This window comes from Sphaerodactylus townsendi, linkage group LG04 (genome assembly GCF_021028975.2).
Source record: "Sphaerodactylus townsendi isolate TG3544 linkage group LG04, MPM_Stown_v2.3, whole genome shotgun sequence".
In the NCBI taxonomy this organism is placed as follows: domain Eukaryota; kingdom Metazoa; phylum Chordata; class Lepidosauria; order Squamata; family Sphaerodactylidae; genus Sphaerodactylus; species Sphaerodactylus townsendi.
The window spans coordinates 3747203-3764521 of NC_059428.1; the positions used below are offsets into that span (position 1 = coordinate 3747203).

At 46.9% G+C, this 17319-nt stretch overlaps 1 protein-coding gene across 1 annotated transcript in view; it reads left to right on the forward strand.

The window, feature by feature from the left end:
• The window catches only part of ARHGEF17 (Rho guanine nucleotide exchange factor 17), a 78798-nt gene extending 66288 nt beyond the window's left edge, over positions 1 to 12510 (forward strand). The window contains exons 14-16 of the mRNA XM_048493031.1: positions 6619 to 6690; positions 8821 to 8912; positions 12362 to 12510. Coding sequence (XP_048348988.1) covers positions 6619 to 6690; positions 8821 to 8912; positions 12362 to 12510 — 313 coding nt within the window. The remainder of the gene's footprint in view (positions 1 to 6618; positions 6691 to 8820; positions 8913 to 12361) is intronic.
• Positions 12511 to 17319: the final 4809 nt, after the last annotated feature.

Here is a 17319-nt window from a genome sequence, read left to right on the forward strand (position 1 = left end):
TTAAAAACATGTTTTAGAAATATGGTAAAGTTCCTGGTTTAAGGAAATTATCCTTTTGATTTCTAGAAACAAAATTAAGTATTGGGTGACATAGGCAGTCAATTAGGAGGAGAAGTCGTTGTTTCTGCTGGGCAGTAGGACGATAGGACTTGCTAAGTAATGAGTTTAAATTATGGACAGAAAGATTCCAGCTGGAACATTAGGAACCTTTTTTTTTACAGTAAAGAGTTTTTTACTAGTTACAGAGGAAATTATTAATGCCTCAAGCCCCCGGAATGCCCGGGTCATGCCCCCCGCTGTGCCCCCAAGCCCAGCCCCATTGACGCTATGCCACTGTTTGGATCCCACCACCATGGGAACCTGTTACTAAAAATTTTGGATCCCACCACTGAAATGTCCCATTAGCTATTCATAACAGCCTTTCAAATAGTCGGCGCTTCCACAAGCATTTTCATATTTTGATTCTGCTGGGAACCCTGCACATGCTCAGGAGAAAGAGAAGGGATGCTTTCGGAGACACCACTGGTGGGAAGGACTTCATGTTCTCCCTGTTCTGTCAATCACAGCTGCTACGAGTCCAGATGGATCTAACCTGTCCTTTCTATTTCTGTTTCAGGTGTGGGCCCTAGCCGCCAAACGTCAAGCTGGTATCCGGGAGAGCTGGGTTCAAATCTCTATATTCCCTCTCTGTTATTCAGATCACTTTATTTCAGAATGGTATACTTTGATCTTTAGAAAGGTTGAAGCTATTGGCTTCCCCTTGGAATCACTCCTTATGCCTGCCACAAAGGTGGAAGCCTTCTAGACCTAGTTAAGAGCAGGCTCTTGGATCTTGATTTTCATAATTTGGACTCTTGCAGCCAAGACAACCTTGTTCTCACTCACATTATTAATCCCTACATGCGAAGGTGGAATTAAGTGGCAGTATATCTTCGTCTGCTGATTAATCCCACTCCAGAGGAGAGCCTCTGGCTAATGTACATGTAATGTGCTGCCATCAGCTCTTGCTGGAGGGAAGATTTAAGAACATGGAACGCTGCCCTAAAAAAGAGTTTGTTCATGTGATAAAGACCAAGTGCGTTGAAACACTTGACCATCTCTCTGCTTTCTATGCCCTCAAATACAATAAGATACGCATGGAAATACATGGGGAATCTCCATTTTCTTGCAATGTTCTCAGTGGCGTGAGTGTTATAGGATACCCAATCTCCTGAACAGCTCTGATGTGCTCTTCTGTGAAACTGTTGCAAATTTTATACTGGGAATTAGTAATTTTAACTGCATTTCTTAACCTTGTTTTGTTTTAAAATTTTGTCCTGTTTTGTATGCCAATAAAGGCTTGTGTTGTGTGGGTTCAAATCTCCCATCCCCCATGATGACCTCCAGCCCGATGCTCTCTTCCAGACCCACAGGGTTGATGTGAAGATAAAATGAAGAAGGCAGAACCGCGTAGGTCGCTCTGAGATCCTTGGGCCAAGAGAAGCCGAAAGCAACAATGGCCTCGTCTTGAGATTCTGATTCTTAGGACCCTTCCGAACATGCAGAATAATGCACTTTCAATGCACTCCAAAGCTGGATTTTACTGTGGAAAGTGGAGCAGCAGTGGCGTAGGAGGTTCAGAGCTCGTGTATCTAATCTGGAGGAACCGGGTTTGATTCCCAGCTCTGCCGCCTGAGCTGTGGAGGCTGATCTGGGGAATTCAGATTAGCCTGGGCACTCCCACACACGCCAGCTGGGTGACCTTGGGCTAGTCACAGCTTCTTGGAGCTCTCTCAGCCCCACCTACCTCGCAGGGTGTTTGTTGTGAGGGGGGAAGGGCCAGGAGATTGTCAGCCCCTTTGAGTCTCCTGCAGGAGAGAAAGGGGGGATATAAATCCAAACTCTTCTTCTTCTTCTTCTTCTTCTTCTTCATTGAAAGTGCGCTATTCTGCATGTGCGGACGGGGCCTCTTGAGAAGGCCACCTGCTCGGCTTTTTTTTATCTCCAAGAACTCCCGGTTCCGCTAAGTGCCTCCAAATCACTTTCTTGTGATGATTTGATGTTTCAGGCAAGAAGGAACCAGAGCAATGGAGCCGATCAACGCACCCCAAGAGAGACTCCCAAAGCCAAGTAAATACGAATTAGACTGAATTTCCTGGAATGAGTTCCCTCTGGCTATTCCCCACCTGCAGATGTCAGAAATGAGCCACCCCGAGACGAACACTTTGAATTTCTCTTGTAATGTATTCATTTTTTAAAAACTCATGTTGCCTGTTCACTCTGCTTAGGGCCACGTGCCTCTGAAGATGCCAGCCGTAGAAGTGGGGGGGGGGGGGATATAGTAGGAGGTAAAACTAACAGACCACAGCCACACGGCCTGGAGAACACACAACAGTCAGTTTTGGGTTGTGGAATCCTTCGACAACACTTCCTAAGAGAGTTGCCAACTTCCAGGCAGAGCCTGGAGATCCCTTGGAGACAATGGTGGCTTTGGAAGGTGGAGTCTCTGGTATTACGCCCTCCCCCAAACCCACCCATCTCAGGCTCTGCTCCTAAATCTCCAGAAATTTCCCAGCCTGGGGTTGGGAGGTGTGGTCAAAACCATCCAGACAATTTGTAACACTGACATCATCCGTGACATCAACTGTCCTGAAAGAGTCTCTTCCTTCCTTCCTTCCTTCCTTCCTTCCTTCCTTCCTTCCTTCCTTCCTTCCTTCCTTCCTTCCTTCCTTCCTTCCTTCCTTCCTTCCTTCCTTCCTTCCTTCCTTCCTTCCTTCCTTCCTTCTCTCCCTCCTTCCTTCCTTCCGTCATTATCATTCCTGGCTCTGCCCGGTCTCATCTGGTCTGGTCAGTCTCAATCAACTGGTCTGTCCTTCCTTCCTTCCTTCCTTCCTTCCTTCCTTCCTTCCTTCCTTCCTTCCTTCCTTCCTTCCTTCCTCCCTCCCTCCCTCCCTCCCTCCCTCCCTCTCTCTCTTTCTTTCTTTCTTTCTTTCTTTCTTTCTTTCTTTCTTTCTTTCTTTCTTTCTTTCTTTCTTTCTTTCTTTCTTTCTTTCTTTCTTTCTTTCTCTCTCTCTCTCTCCAGACTGCCCCCACAGTCCCTTTGCGCTTTTGTTTATTTTCCAAAACACACCATGGGGTAACCAAACAGAACTCTTCCCAAAATCACAAACACGTGCCGCGATGCAATCCGTTATGGAACGGAGCGGGACCGTGAAATTAAGACGCCGCCAGACAGGCTCTAAGAATAAACCTCTCCAAGAAACCAGATTGGATCTAGGATTTATGCCTTGAAGGACAGTTCCCAGGGTCCCAGAGTCTATCTGGGCTGCAAACAGGGCCAGGCTAAGCCCTTTTCTGATGCTATTACGGCTCTTTTATACATTGCTGCGTGTATGGAAAGCATCATCGAGTCACAGTCGATTTAGGTTGACTCTGTAGGGTTTTGAAGGCAAGGAACACACTGGGGTGGTTTGTGGTTGACTTCTTTGGTGGTCTCCCAGACTAACCAGGGATACCCTTGCTCGGCTTCCAAGATCAGATGAGCTTGGACTAGCCTGGGCAATCAAGGTTGGGGCAAAAGATATTCAGAGGAGTTTCACCACTGTCTGATTCTCTGCCCAGCAAGCACTGTAAAGGGTCAGACAGAGATAGAATTTGGGAATGGAAATTTCAGAGTGGGCATGGGAGAATGCGTGGCTGAATATTCATCTATCTCACACTCCCTGAATTCTGAAGAGTGGACAGCTTCTTCCACAGTGTTAGTTTTCCATATGCAAGGTATCTATCTATAAGAACATAAGAACATAAGAACAAGCCAGCTGGATCAGACCAGAGTCCATCTAGTCCAGCTCTCTGCTACTCGCAGTGTGGCCCACCAGGTGCCTTTGGGAGCTCACAGGCAGGATGTGAAAGCAATGGCCTTCTGCAGCTGTTGCTCCCGAGCACCTGGACTGTTAAGGCATTTGCAATCTCAGATCAAAGGAGGATTTAAGATTGGCAGCCATAGGATCGACATCTCCCTCCATAAATCTGTCCAAGCCCTTTTTAAAGCTATCCAGGTGAGTGGCCATCACCACCTCCTGTGGCAGCATATTCCAAACACCAATCACAAGTTGCGTGAAGAAGTGTTTCCTTTTATTAGTCCTAATTCTTCCCCCCAGCATTTTCAATGGATGCCCCCTGGTTCTAGTATTGTGAGAAAGAGAGAAAATTTTCTCTCTGTCCACATTTTCTACCCCATGCATAATTTTATAGACTTCAATCATATCCCCCCTCAGAAGTCTCCTCTCTAAACTACCTACCTACCTACCTACCTACCTACCTACCTACCTACCTACCTACCTACCTACCTACCTACCTACCTACCTACCTACCTACCTCGTCCCACCGTCCATCGATCCATCCACCCAGCCTCTCTATCTCTACCTCCCTATCAATTTATTTATCTCTCTCAATCCATCCATCTCCCCCTCTCTCTCTTTCCACACAACAACCCCATGAGGTAGGCTAGTTTGAGACTGTAACTGGCCAAAGGGCACCCAGCAAACTTCCACGACAGAGTGGAGATTCGAACGAGGGTCTCCCATATCCAAGTAGGTGACTCAGACCTCTCTCCCACAATGGCCATCTTCTGGACCAGAAGTGCGCATCCTGAGAATGCTATTTTTTGGTTTCCAATTAGTTTTTGCATGCCTACAGAGACAGGTTTCGATATTTGTGGGTAACAGTTTAATGCACAGGTTTCAAACTCATGCCCCTCCAGATGTTATGGACTACAATTCCCAACATCCCCTGCCAGAATCATGCTGGCAGGGGATGATGGGGACTGTAGTCCATAACATCTGGAGGGCCACGAGTTTGACACCTGTGGTTTAATGGAATTGTGGAAACTGGAGAATTCATGACTTCTGAGGAAGATTTGTTGCGCACAAATGGGGCGGGAGGGTTCCGCAGTGCTCTATGGATCTCTATACAGAAATATTTCTTTGCAAAACAGCAAATACGTGTATGAAAAATTTATGTAATTTAAAAGGTTTGATCTGATTGCAACAGTTCTGTAGGGATACCTGCTGCCCAAACCTGCTGTGAAACCAACCCCATCTCCAGTGGCCAATCAGAAACCCCGCTGGGCAGAAGTCCCATCTGATCCCGCCCACTTTCTAAAACTCTCGGCGGGCACCAGGAAAGGGGTGGATGAGTGCCGTGGTGCCCGTGGACACCACATTGGGGACCCCTGCCCTAAAGAGCTGCTGCCCCCCAGAGGAGACCGTGGTGTTCTTCATGGCCCCAATGAAGAATCTCGTCGCACCAACTGCCATTTATAACATACCATGTGAAACAAACCGTGATATACAGAAGTGCAATTATACAGCAATTCAATTGCTATAAATACTTAAAAGAATATCCATCTTGCAAGTCCTTCTTAAAGGAACAGTGAATATCTCAAGTCGTTCTTAAAAGAAACAATGTCTTTTGAAGCCTTATCATTCCAGTCTACAGATGTCTTGAGAATCGTGCAGGTCCGTCTTGAACGGAACACGCGTTAATATACCGTTTTCGAAGAGATCTTCTTCAGATATGATTCTCTCATTTGCTAATCAGCCATTCTGAATGGGGATTTATGGATATATGAAAGACTCACTTGGAATTCTTACCCCTGGGATGGCTGATTGATAGACTGGAATTATAAGGTTTCAAAAGATATTGTTTCTTTAAGAACGACTTGAGATATTTACTGTTACTTTAAGAACGACTTGAGATATTTACTGTTACTGTTTCTTTAAGAACGACTTGAGATATTTACTGTTACTTTAAGAAGGACTTGCAAGATGGATATTCTTTTAAGTATTTATAGCAATTGAATTGTTGTACAATTGCACTTCTATATATCACAGTTTGTTTCACATGGTATGTTATAAATAGCGGTTGGTGCAAAGCGATTCTTTGTTGTGATAATAGACGGATGTTGCATCGGTTGGATTTCTTGTACTTATTGTTCTTCATGGTCCACCACAGGTCTGGCTTAATAAGAAACCAGCTTCTACAGTTACTGTGAACTGATCTAGGCTCTGGGCCCTTCCGCACATGCAGAATAATGCATTTTCAATCCACTTTCACAATTGCTTGCAAGTGGATTTTGCTATTCTGCGCAGTAAAATCCAGCTACAAAATGCATTAAAAGTGAATTGAAAGTGCATTATTCTGCACGTGCGGAAGGGGCCTCAGTGACTACCTGTGTTTATGTCTGGTTATCTTTGGCTGTTGGCTGGTTATCTGTTGGCTGGTTATCTTTGAAATGAAGTGACAAACAGCCGGCTCTCCATTTTGCTAGTGAGCAATAGAGAATCAACTCGGTGCAGGATTAAATTGCCCGAAAAAGAAGAGAGAGGGAGGGACGGAAACGCTCAGCAAACCCCACCAAATCTGAAGGTATTAAATATTACTCAAATTCTTTCCCCGAGGGTACCCCTCGGCCATTTCAGACTGCTCAGAAAATGAAGAGGCAGGAAAAGGCAGGATTAAGTATGGTGGAAACTTCTCCCTGGTGAAATTTATATTTTTTGGGGAGGGGTGTCCAGAAGGTGAACTCTTGACTGTACTCCAGTGACACAAATTCATGCCTCCCTGATTTGGTGGCAGTGTGGAAGCAGGAAAACGCAACATGAGATGGTTTGACTCAGTGAAGGAATTTAAGGCCCCCGTTTGCAAGAGGTGAGCAAGCCGGTTACTCATAGAATGTTCCAGAGGTTGTAAATTCACAGGTTACCGTAAGTCAGGAGTGCCGTGACTGCCCGTAACGCACATAAAATACATATATCCAAGGTTTCTTTTACTGCTTGTTATAACTAGAAAGAAAATGACTATACGATGATGTATAGATGTACTTGACGCCGAAAAAAGTTGTCTAGAATGTATAAGGGATGATCAAACAAATGCTGGAAATGTTAAACACAGGAGGGTTCTTTTTTCATATGCGGTGGGCACAGAGGCATGGCTCCGAGGGGGTGCGGGGGGGGGCGCACGACGTACCAACCACGCGCCCCTATGGGGGCGTGGCGAGGTGGGGGTGTTCCGGGGCGGAGCAGGGATGGAGGACACACCGGGTGCTTTCCCCCCTTGCTACGCTTCTGCGTGGGCATGTAAACAGGCAAAATTGTTTTGGGATATGATTTTAAAAGAAATGCAAAAGGTTATGAAAATGACCATTGAAAAAAAAACCCGAGACATTTCTGTTGAGTTTGATGGGTTTCTGGTCAATACAGAACACTTTTTATGTATATGACAACTGCAGCAAGGATTTTACATGCACTCAAATGGAGGGACAATAAAATTCCAACAAAAGAAGACCGGATTTTGAAAGTCACGGAGTCTGCAAAGACGGCAAGGCTGACGGCGGTTATAAGAGACAAGAACACGGACCATTTCCTGAAAGATTGGAAACCCTTTTCGGACGACTTACTGAAAACATGTACAATTAGAGAAATAACAGCAGGATTTGAGATTTAAATGAAAACAGCAGATTGGACGGAAACAGTTTTACAGGAAAGGCTAAAAGTGGGGAAAAAATGTAGATATTAATGTGGAGCGTTCCCCACCCGGGAACATGAAAATTTATACTCCACTAAAACATCTCAAAACCTTCTCACTGGACACGATGTGTAACAGACTTCCCTCTGTGATACACCTCTGAAGATGATGGCCACGCATGCAGGAGAAACGTTAGGAACAAGATCTACCAGACCCTGGCCACACAGAAGAGGAAGAAGAAGAAGAAGAAGAAGAAGAAGAAGAAGAAGAAGAAGAAGAAGAAGAAGAAGAAGAGGAGGAGGAGGAGGAGGAGGAGGAGGAGGAGGAGTTTGGATTTATATCCCCCCTTTCTCTCCTGCAGGAGACTGCAGGGGCTTACAAACTCCTTGCCCTTCCCCCCTCACAACAAACACCCTGTGAGGCAGGTGGGGTTGAGAGAGCTCCAAAGAACTGTGACTAGCCCAAGATCACCCAGCTGGCGTGTGTGGGAGTGCACAGGCTAATCTGAATTCCCCAGATAAGCCTCCACAGCTCAGGTGGCAGAGCTGGGAATCAAACCCAGTTCCTCCAGATTAGATACACGAGCTCTTAACCTCCTACACCACTGCTGCTCTTAACCTCCTACGCCACTGCACAGCCCAGAAAACCCACCACAACCAATTGTGAAAGCGAATTGAAAGTGCATCAGTTTCTGCAGTGTGCTGGAAGGGGCTCCTCTAGATTCTCTTATTTCCTGCTGCCGCCAAGGACTATGGGCTTGCCTTATTAAAAGAACAGGGAGTTAGGATTTTAACCCACGATTGTCCTGTAGGGCTCAGAACTGTCCTTTAAAGCCCCCCCGAGCCAATCTTCTTTGGTGGTGCTCGTATCCCCCACCAGACGATGTGTACGTCCCGGCCTTCTAGAATAGAATAGAATAGAATAGAATAGAATAGAATAGAATAGAATAGAATAGAATAGAATAGAATCTTTATTGGCCAAGTGTGATTGGACACACAAGGAATTTGTCTCCGGTGCATATGCTCTCAGTGTACATAAAAGAAAAATACATTTATCAGAATCATAAGGTACAACACTTAATGATTGTCATATAGATCTAGTAAGCAATCAGGAAACAATCAATAGTAATTGATTGTTCTAAACAAACAACTCAAACGTTGGAATACCCATCCCCGTCATGACAACGTTGGCTCAGGTTAGGGAACACGCCGTTTCATCAGCAAAACCCCAAATCCCGTGCAATTCACCAGACCTGCTGCCGGGAGCTGGAACACAATGCAAACGCCCTCTCCTTCCGTCACATGCGGCTTTCAGGTGGGCAGACAGCGAGAAAAAAGAAAAGGCGCAGATGTCTTTTCTTTTGCAAACCTTTCCAGCCCCCTCTCCTCTTGGCTACGCGGCCGATGGTTAGAACCTTGATAGCTTCTGGCTTCCGATTGTTTTGACAGCGGGAAATGATCGAAAGCGAAGGCTAAAAAACGCCCTTCCTAAGGTTGCATTGGAACGACCGGTTATAGATCGGGAATGCATTTTATTTTTCCCTTGATTTTAGGATACCAGGTTGAAAATTCGAGCTGTGGGAAAGCTGTGTCCTCGCGAGGGGAAATTAACAGCCCCCCCCCCCCGCAGTGGCGTACCTAGGCAAACTGGAGCCCTGGGCAAAACCTGAGTTTGATGCCACCCCCCCCCCCCAATGGGTGGTCACCCTCTCCCACCGTGACCAAACAATGATTTTTTCCACCAGGTCATTTCAAAGTCACCATCACATCATAGAACATGCCCCAACTCACAAATCTGAACACAGCAATGGGCCATGCCACACAGCAGAAATAATTTTTGGAAAACATTTTCAAAATGCTTTGAAAATGTTTTTATTACTGCTATGAAAACATTTTATGGTGTTGCATCCGGTCCCCCCAATTGGGGGAAACAGCATCACGTTCAATGTTATTTAAACTGGGGACCCCCGATTCTCCCTTTAAGGTGGATTTAAAACGAGAATCTGGGCTCCCTAGTTTAAACAAGTGATGCTGGAATCCACCCCCAAACAGCATTATTTTCAATGGTGTTTAAACTGGGGACCTCAGATTCTCCCTTTAAATCCATGCTGAAGGGCTGCAGTTTTTGTGCCCCCCACAAGGGGGCGCCCTGGGCAACTGCCCACTTTGCCCAATGGGAGGAACGCCTCTGCCCCCCCGGGCAGACCTGTCCTCGCTGAATAGCTTATCTATTGAACAGTGAAAATAAATTTCTGTCTCTTGTGTTTGATGTCCCTCCTTGGAATGACAGGTGGGATTCTGCCCAGGTGAGGTCCATGGGCTCTGAGATGCCAGGGTTTGTACCAGTTTGTCACCGTGAGCTGCGGAGGTGGAAACGGGACACAAAGGATATCATTTCTCACTCTGCCGGCTTTGTTTGCATTTCCTTTTTGGATTACATTTTACCAGAAAAAAGCTATTGTTGAAGAACAGCTTAGGAAATAACAGACTCGGCTACAAAGCGCCTGGCTTCCGCCAGTTATGTCCTTTCGATATCAGGAACCTGACTAGGAGACCCCATCAGCTTCTGGGTCAGCATGGCCAATTGGCCATGCTGCGTAGGGGCTGATGGGACCAGAAGTCTCGAACATCTGGAGACGAGAAATTCCCACTCGAGCAGTTCAGGATCCTGTTTTCCAGGCCTAAATAGGGATTCATAATTCCCTATCAGTGTTTCTGTCAGCATGGCCAATTGGCCATGCTGGTAGGGGCTGATGGGAATTGTAGTTCCTGAACATCTGGAGAGCCGCAGGTTCCCTACCCCTGTTCTATACGCTTTGCAACGCAGCTGGGTTTTCTCGAAAGTGGGCACAGAGAGAAGGGAACGGCTTAGTTGTCCCAAAATAGCATCCTATGTGGGGGGCACAGAAAGGACCGGGTTGAAAAAGATTTCGAAGAGATACTTCCATGTTGCTCAGCAGTGGAATTGGCTACCGAAGGCGAAAAAGGAGGAGGAGTTTGGATCTATATCCCACCTTTCTCTCCTGTAAGGAGTCTCAAAGCGACTTACAAACTCCTTTTCGTCCTGTCCCTGCAACAGAACACCTTGTAAGGTAGGTGGGGCTGAGAGAGTTCTGAGAGAACCCAAAGTCACCAAGCAGGCTTCATGTGGAGGAACAAGGAAACATATCCAGTTCACCAGATAAGAGTCTGCCACTCAGGTGGAGGAGTGGAAATGAACGTTGTAGTGTAGAAATCAGATATAATGCTGAGAGGTCTCCAGGCGTCACCTGGAGACTGGCAACTCTACACGAAGGGGATACAAAATGTCTGGAGTTGGCCCAGTTAAAGCCACTGACCCACCTGAAGGAGCTTCAGTCGATAGGAAGAACAGTGGATAGGTATGTTAAACCAGGGGTCCCCAACCTTTTGGGGCTCAAGAGCAACTTTGAAATTTTGACACAGGGTGGTGGGCGCAATCACAAAATGGCTTCTGCAGGAGGCGGAGCCTGCCACAAAATGGCTTCTATTGGAGGCAGAGCCTGCCACAAAATGGCTACTGCAGGAGGCGGAGCCTGTCACAAAATGGCTTCTGCAGGAGACAGAACCTGCCACAAAATGGCTTCTGCAGGAGACGGAACCTGCCACAAAATGACTACTGCAGGAGGCGGAGTCTGCCACAAAATGGCGACTGCAGGAGACGGAGCCTGCCACAAAATGGCTTCTGCAGGAGGCATCGGAACTCTGCTACAAAATGAGCTACCGTGCAGGAGTAGGAGCCTGCCACAAAATGGCTACTGCAAGAGACGGAACCTGCCACAAGGCTTCTGCAGGAGACAGAACCTGCCACAAAATGGCTACTGCAGGAGGCGGAGCCTGCCACAAAATGGCTACTGCAGGAGGCGGAGCCTGCCACAAAATGGCTACTGCAGGAGACAGAACCTGCCACAAAATGGCTTCTGCAGGAGACGGAACCTGCCACAAAATGGTTACTGCAGGAGGCGGAGCCTGCCAGAAAATGGCTACCTCAGGAGGCGGAACCTGCCACAAAATGGTTTCCACGGGAAGCACTGCCTACCATAAAATGCTGGGGACTTACATTATGCATCATTCCAGCAGTAACTCTTCAACATTTCAGATAGAAGATTTAGTCACAGGCTGCCTTTTTAAAATGAGCATCAGGTTTTAAAATATTTTCTTCAGTGCGCAAAGTGCACCTGCAGCCACACAGTGACGATCCTTATGCTCGTATGCTGTGGAGGCGGTTAATGCCAAAGCGACGCTGTTAAAGATCAACACAGCCAATCAGATCAAAGCCCCACCTGATCCACCCGCTTTCTAAAAACACGTGGAGAGCACCAGGGCTGGTGTTGGTGGGCGTCGTGGCTCCTACGGGCACCATGTTGGGCACAGTGGTGTTAAAAAGGCTGCTGTGCGGCCAGGATTCAGTCAAAGAGAAGAAGGTGAAGTGGCCCGGCCAAGCTGTTCCTCTCCAGGGCTCACCTCGCAGGAGGAGGGGATTTTATGCCTCCATGGGGTGGTTTTTCTCAGGGACATAGATAGACCACCTCGTGGTCCCCCCCTCTGGCAGATAACGCTTCCACCAAGCGCTCTCTGGGCAGATGCTAGCTGGGAGACCCGTGCCTGGCTCCTACTAGAAGCCTTCCTTAATTACAAATGAAAGGTTTCCGAGGCACATTAATCACAGTGCTAATTGCACACAATTGCCAGATTGAGGGCATAGAGAAGCACAAAAGGCATCTGAGTCAGCAAATCAGGACTAATTTGGCTCCCTTCTAATTCCCTCCTCCTTCGAGACCGCTCCTGCCCACAGCTCTGTGTCAGAGCACCGACAGTCCCCGGTTCGTTCCTCGTAGTCTCCAGGGAAAGGACCAGCAAGTTTGGGACTGCCATGCTGGATCAGACCAAGATGCATCAAATCCCGCAGTCTGTTCACATCACGGACAGCCAGGTGCTTTTAGGAAACCCGCAAGCAAGATGGAAGCAACAGCATTATCCTTCCTGAGTTTCACAGCATTGAATTCAAAAGGAATATTCTTCTGATTCTGGACTAGTATCCATTTTGACTGGATTTTGAGCAGGTGCATTCTAATCTGGAGGAACCGGGTTTGAGTCCCCGCTCTGCCGCTGCTTGAGTTGTGGAGGCTTATCTGGGGAATTCAGATTAGCCTGTGCACTCCCACACACACCAGCTGGGTGACCTTGGGCTAGTCACAGCTTCTCGGAGCTCTTTCAGCCCCACCCACCTCACAGGGTGTTTGTTGTGAGGGGGGAAGGGCAAGGAGATTGTCAGCCTCTTTGAGTCTCCTACAGGAGAGAAAGGGGGGATAAAAATCTAAACTTTCCTTCTTCTGATAGATAGACATGGAGGTCCCTACCCTCTGTGAACGTGCCTGCTTCCCTCTGAAAGCATTCCAAGTTGGTGGGTGTTAGGTCTCGAACCTTGAAGCAATAAATGGGCTCTGTATCTTTGATTAGTAGCGTTTATTGATAGGCATCGAAGAACCCTGCTTGAACTGGCTTTTGCTATCCCCTTTATTCAGAAGATCGTCCCCTCATTTTCCCAAAGAATGCGAGAAAGAGTTATTTGGAGCTGAGGCGCCCTGCTCGGCATAGATGGCTTATGAAAGCTTGAACTGGACCTCCCGGGCCCCTAAGCAAGCAAATACAATGGAAACATCCCGCTACATCTGCGTGGAGACCAAAAGTGGGCTTCAGGGGTAAGCTCCTAGTTATCTACTCGGGCGCAAGTGAAGCTTTCATGTACAAGCAATGACCAAGGAAAGCATGCCCAAATACAGCAGTGGTAACATATAGCAAACTAGTTACATATATCATGTACCAATTACATTGAGTTGGGAATGTATCTCAATCAATTAGATACAATCCCCTCGACAGGGGGAGAGTTCAGGCTTGATTTGATCTAGAACCCACCGATTTGCCTTTTTGGCCGTCCACGGTAACCGTAAAACTCTCCTCCTACACCACATTTCAACAGAATCAACTTCCCTCCAGTCTGCTTTCTTCACTGTCCTGGGAAGAGGACAGGATTTGAGCGAGAGACCCCCTCTGCTTCAGTTTTAACAATAAAGGGATACATTGAAAGGAGGCCCAACACCCCTCGTCTCCTAGCCTGGCAGGGCCTGAGCAAATCGCTATAAATAAAATGCTTTCCCAAGAACTCAATTATTTCCCGAACAAAAACGCCAACTCGGTGAACTGCTGGATATTTTCCTCCCTCTAGCAAGAAACACCCGACACGCTTTGCTCCGTCCGTGCCGCCACCATGACATCTGGTATAACACAACCGTATCAAACACGGAGCGCTTTTATCAAATGCGGAGTGGTCTCCAAGGAATGAGAACGGCTGGTACCGCATCCCATGAAGTCTCCTGATATTTTTTGCTCCAAACTTTGGCACAATTCTACCATCGACGACAACGGCAACACAGCCCGGAAAACCCACAACAGCCGGATTTGGAACACTGGATAGCTACGGTGATTTGTGGAAATTCTTAAGTGATACCGCCCCTCGGGGACAGGGCGCTATAAAAATCCAAGTAATAAATAATAAAAAAATAAATAAAGTCTGATGTTCCTCATGACACACGTGCCCGTTTCTACGAAATACGTTCAGCATTTTTTGCACATCACACTTGTGATCACTGTATTGTAGCCTTGTATTGTAGCCTTGTATTGTATTGTAGCACTGTATTGTCTTGTTTTCACTTGCGTTGGCTTCTCCAGTGTGTTCTAAACCATTTTCTGGCTATATTTTATAGTACACATAAAATCACAGAGTTGGAAGAGACCCCAAGGGCCATCCAGTCCAACCCCCTGCCATGCAGGAACACACAATCAAAGCACTCCCAAGATATGTTCATCCAGCCTCTGTTTAAAAACCTCCAAAGAAGGAGACTCCACCACACTCCGAGGCAGTGCATTCCACTGTTGAACAGCCCTGACTGTCAGGAAGTTCTTCCTAATGTTTAGGTGGAATCTCTTTTCCTTCACCTTGAACCCAGGACTCCCGGTCCTGGTCTCTGGAGCTGCAGAAAGAAAACAAGCTTTGCTCCCTCCCTAAATACATGACATCCCTTCAAATATTTCCCAACATGGCTAATATGTCACCTCTCTTTTAACCTTCTCTCTCCCCAAACGTAAAACATCCCAGCTCCCCCTAAGTCTCTCCAGTGGTGGGATCCAAAAATTTTAGTAACAGGTTCCCATGGTGGTGGGATTCAAACAGTGGCGTAGCGCCAATGGGGCTGGGCGGGGCACGACGGGGGCATGGCCAGGCATTCCGGGGGCCGGGCATTAATAATTCTCTGTTACTGTAAAAAACTCCTTACTAGTAGTAATAAAAGTTCCTAATTTCCAGCTGGTATCTTTTCTTGTCCATAATTTAAACTTCATTCTAGCAAGTCCCATCGCCTGCTGCCAAACAGAAACAACGACTCTCCCTCTAATTGACTGGCCTGTCAAATAACTTAATACTTCTCAAATACTCCACAATTTTTGTTTCTAGGGAAATCAAAAGAAGCTGAGACTTCTCTCCTTAAACAAATGTTGAACTTTTACCTATATTTCTAAAACATGTTTTTAAAACAGCTCCAACAGGAGAATGATCCCGCTTTTCTACCTTCGCTTAATCCAGCCAAGCATAGGAAACAACAGGACTTTATGATTTTTGGACTTTCTAATGGGATTTTTAACGGAAAAGCAGACCCAATTAGTAACCCCCTCTCGGCACACACAAATAATTAGTAACGCACTCTCGGGAACTGGTGAGAACCTGCTGGATCCCATGTCTGCGTCTCTCCTCATAGGGCATGGATTCCAGACCTTTGACCATTTTGGCTGCCCTCCTCTGGACCCATTCCAGTTTGTCAATGTGCTTCTTGAATTGCAGTGCCCAGAACTGGACACAATATTCCAGGTGAGGTCTAACCAACACAGAATAGAGAGGTACAATCACATCCCTCGATCTTGACACTATACCCTCTATCGCATTGGCTTTCTTGGCGAACGCATCACGCTGCTGGCTCATATTCAGTTTGTGGTCTACTAAGACTCCCAAATCCCTTTCACATGTAGTGTTGTCAAGCCAGGTGTCATCCATGGCTTGACAACACTACATGGGAAAGTGATCGGATTGATACCTCGCCCAGTTTTTCGGCACACCGACCCATTAGGTGATTCTTCAGTGAGCGAGAAGGTGCTCATGCCGGCAACCGGAGGTTAAGATAGTTCCTACAGGCTGCGTGTGACTTGCAACTTGTAGTCTGACTGCCTCTGGCAGAGGGAGCATTTAGCTTAGGGAAGCAAAGTTCTAACCACAACATCTGAATATTGGTGGATGCTCCAGTTATGTGTCATTATTAAAAGCAGTGAGGGCTTTCTCTCTCCCCGCCCTCCACAAACAGCGAAAAAAGCTGCCCGTTTAGCTCTTTGACCTTCCTGTCGCAGCGACGTGGTTCTTATTCCAAGAAATGTTCCTAATTTATTTCTTTGGAAAACCAAGTTATTGGCTGACGTAATATCACCGATTGGTCATACATTTTGAATAAAACCAGATCCGTTTTCATGCTGCCCTAAATGGGTTAAACCACTTTCATGCCCAACCTATATTATACCAGCCGGGAAGGGCACGGCCTTTTTAATTTGACACCACAGATCTTCTGAACGTGGGAACCCATAGCCAATGCTCACCCCAAAGGGTCTGCTAGAAGATCATGGGTGACCTAGGAGCAGCAGTGGCGTAGGAGGTTAAGAGCTCATGTATCTAATCTGGAGGAACTGGGTTTGATTCTCCGCTCTGCCGCTTGAGCTGTGGAGGCCTATCGGGGGAATTCAGATTAGCCTGTACACTCCCACACACGCCAGCTGGGTGACCTTGGGCTAGTCACAGCTTCTGAGCTCCTCTCTAGCCTACCCCACTCTCACGCTTACAGGGTGTTTCTTGTTGCCAGAGGGGGGAAGGGCAAGGAGGATTGTCAGCCCCTTTGAGTCTCACTGCAGAGAGAGAGAGAGAGAGAGAGAGAGAGAGAGAGAGAGAGAGAGAGAGAGAGAGAGAGAGAGAGAGAGAGAGAGAGAGAGAGAGAGAGAGAGAGAGAGAGAGAGAGAGAGAGAGAGAGAGAGAGAGAGAGAGAGAGAGAGAGAAAGGGGGGGGGGATATAAATCCAAACTCTTCTCTCTTCTTCTTGGTCAGTCACTCAGAATAGCCTACTGTACAGAATTGTTGTAAAGATAAAATGGAGGAGGGGAGAGCCATGTATAATATACGCTGATCTCCTTGAGAAAGGACAAGAGAAAAATGTGGTGGAAGGAAGGAAGGAAGGAGGGAGGGAGGGAGGGAGGGAGGGAACAAACCAACCCACCAACCCACCAACCCACCAACCCACCAACCCACCACCAAACTCCACCACAACCAACTTCCAAACTCACCATAAATTCAAATCCAACCAACCAAATCCAACCAAATCCAACCAAATCCAAACCAAACCAAGAACGTCCAACCAAACTGGTAACCAACCAACCAACCAAATCCAACCAATCCAACCAACCACCAACCAACCTAAAATCTCAAATCCAAATCTCAGCCATACAGCCCCAGAAAACCCCAAGCAATACCCCACAATTGTTTTCCACTCCCTTCCTCGGGCTCTGAACATCTAACCTGACGAAGAGTTCTGTGGAACCTGAAAGCTTACACACTGCCTTGTGGTTGGTTTTGAACAAAAACACAGCAGCAACGAATCTGGGAAGCAAGTGGGTATGTTTTTCTAAAATCCCCCCCCCCCCAAAAAGAAGG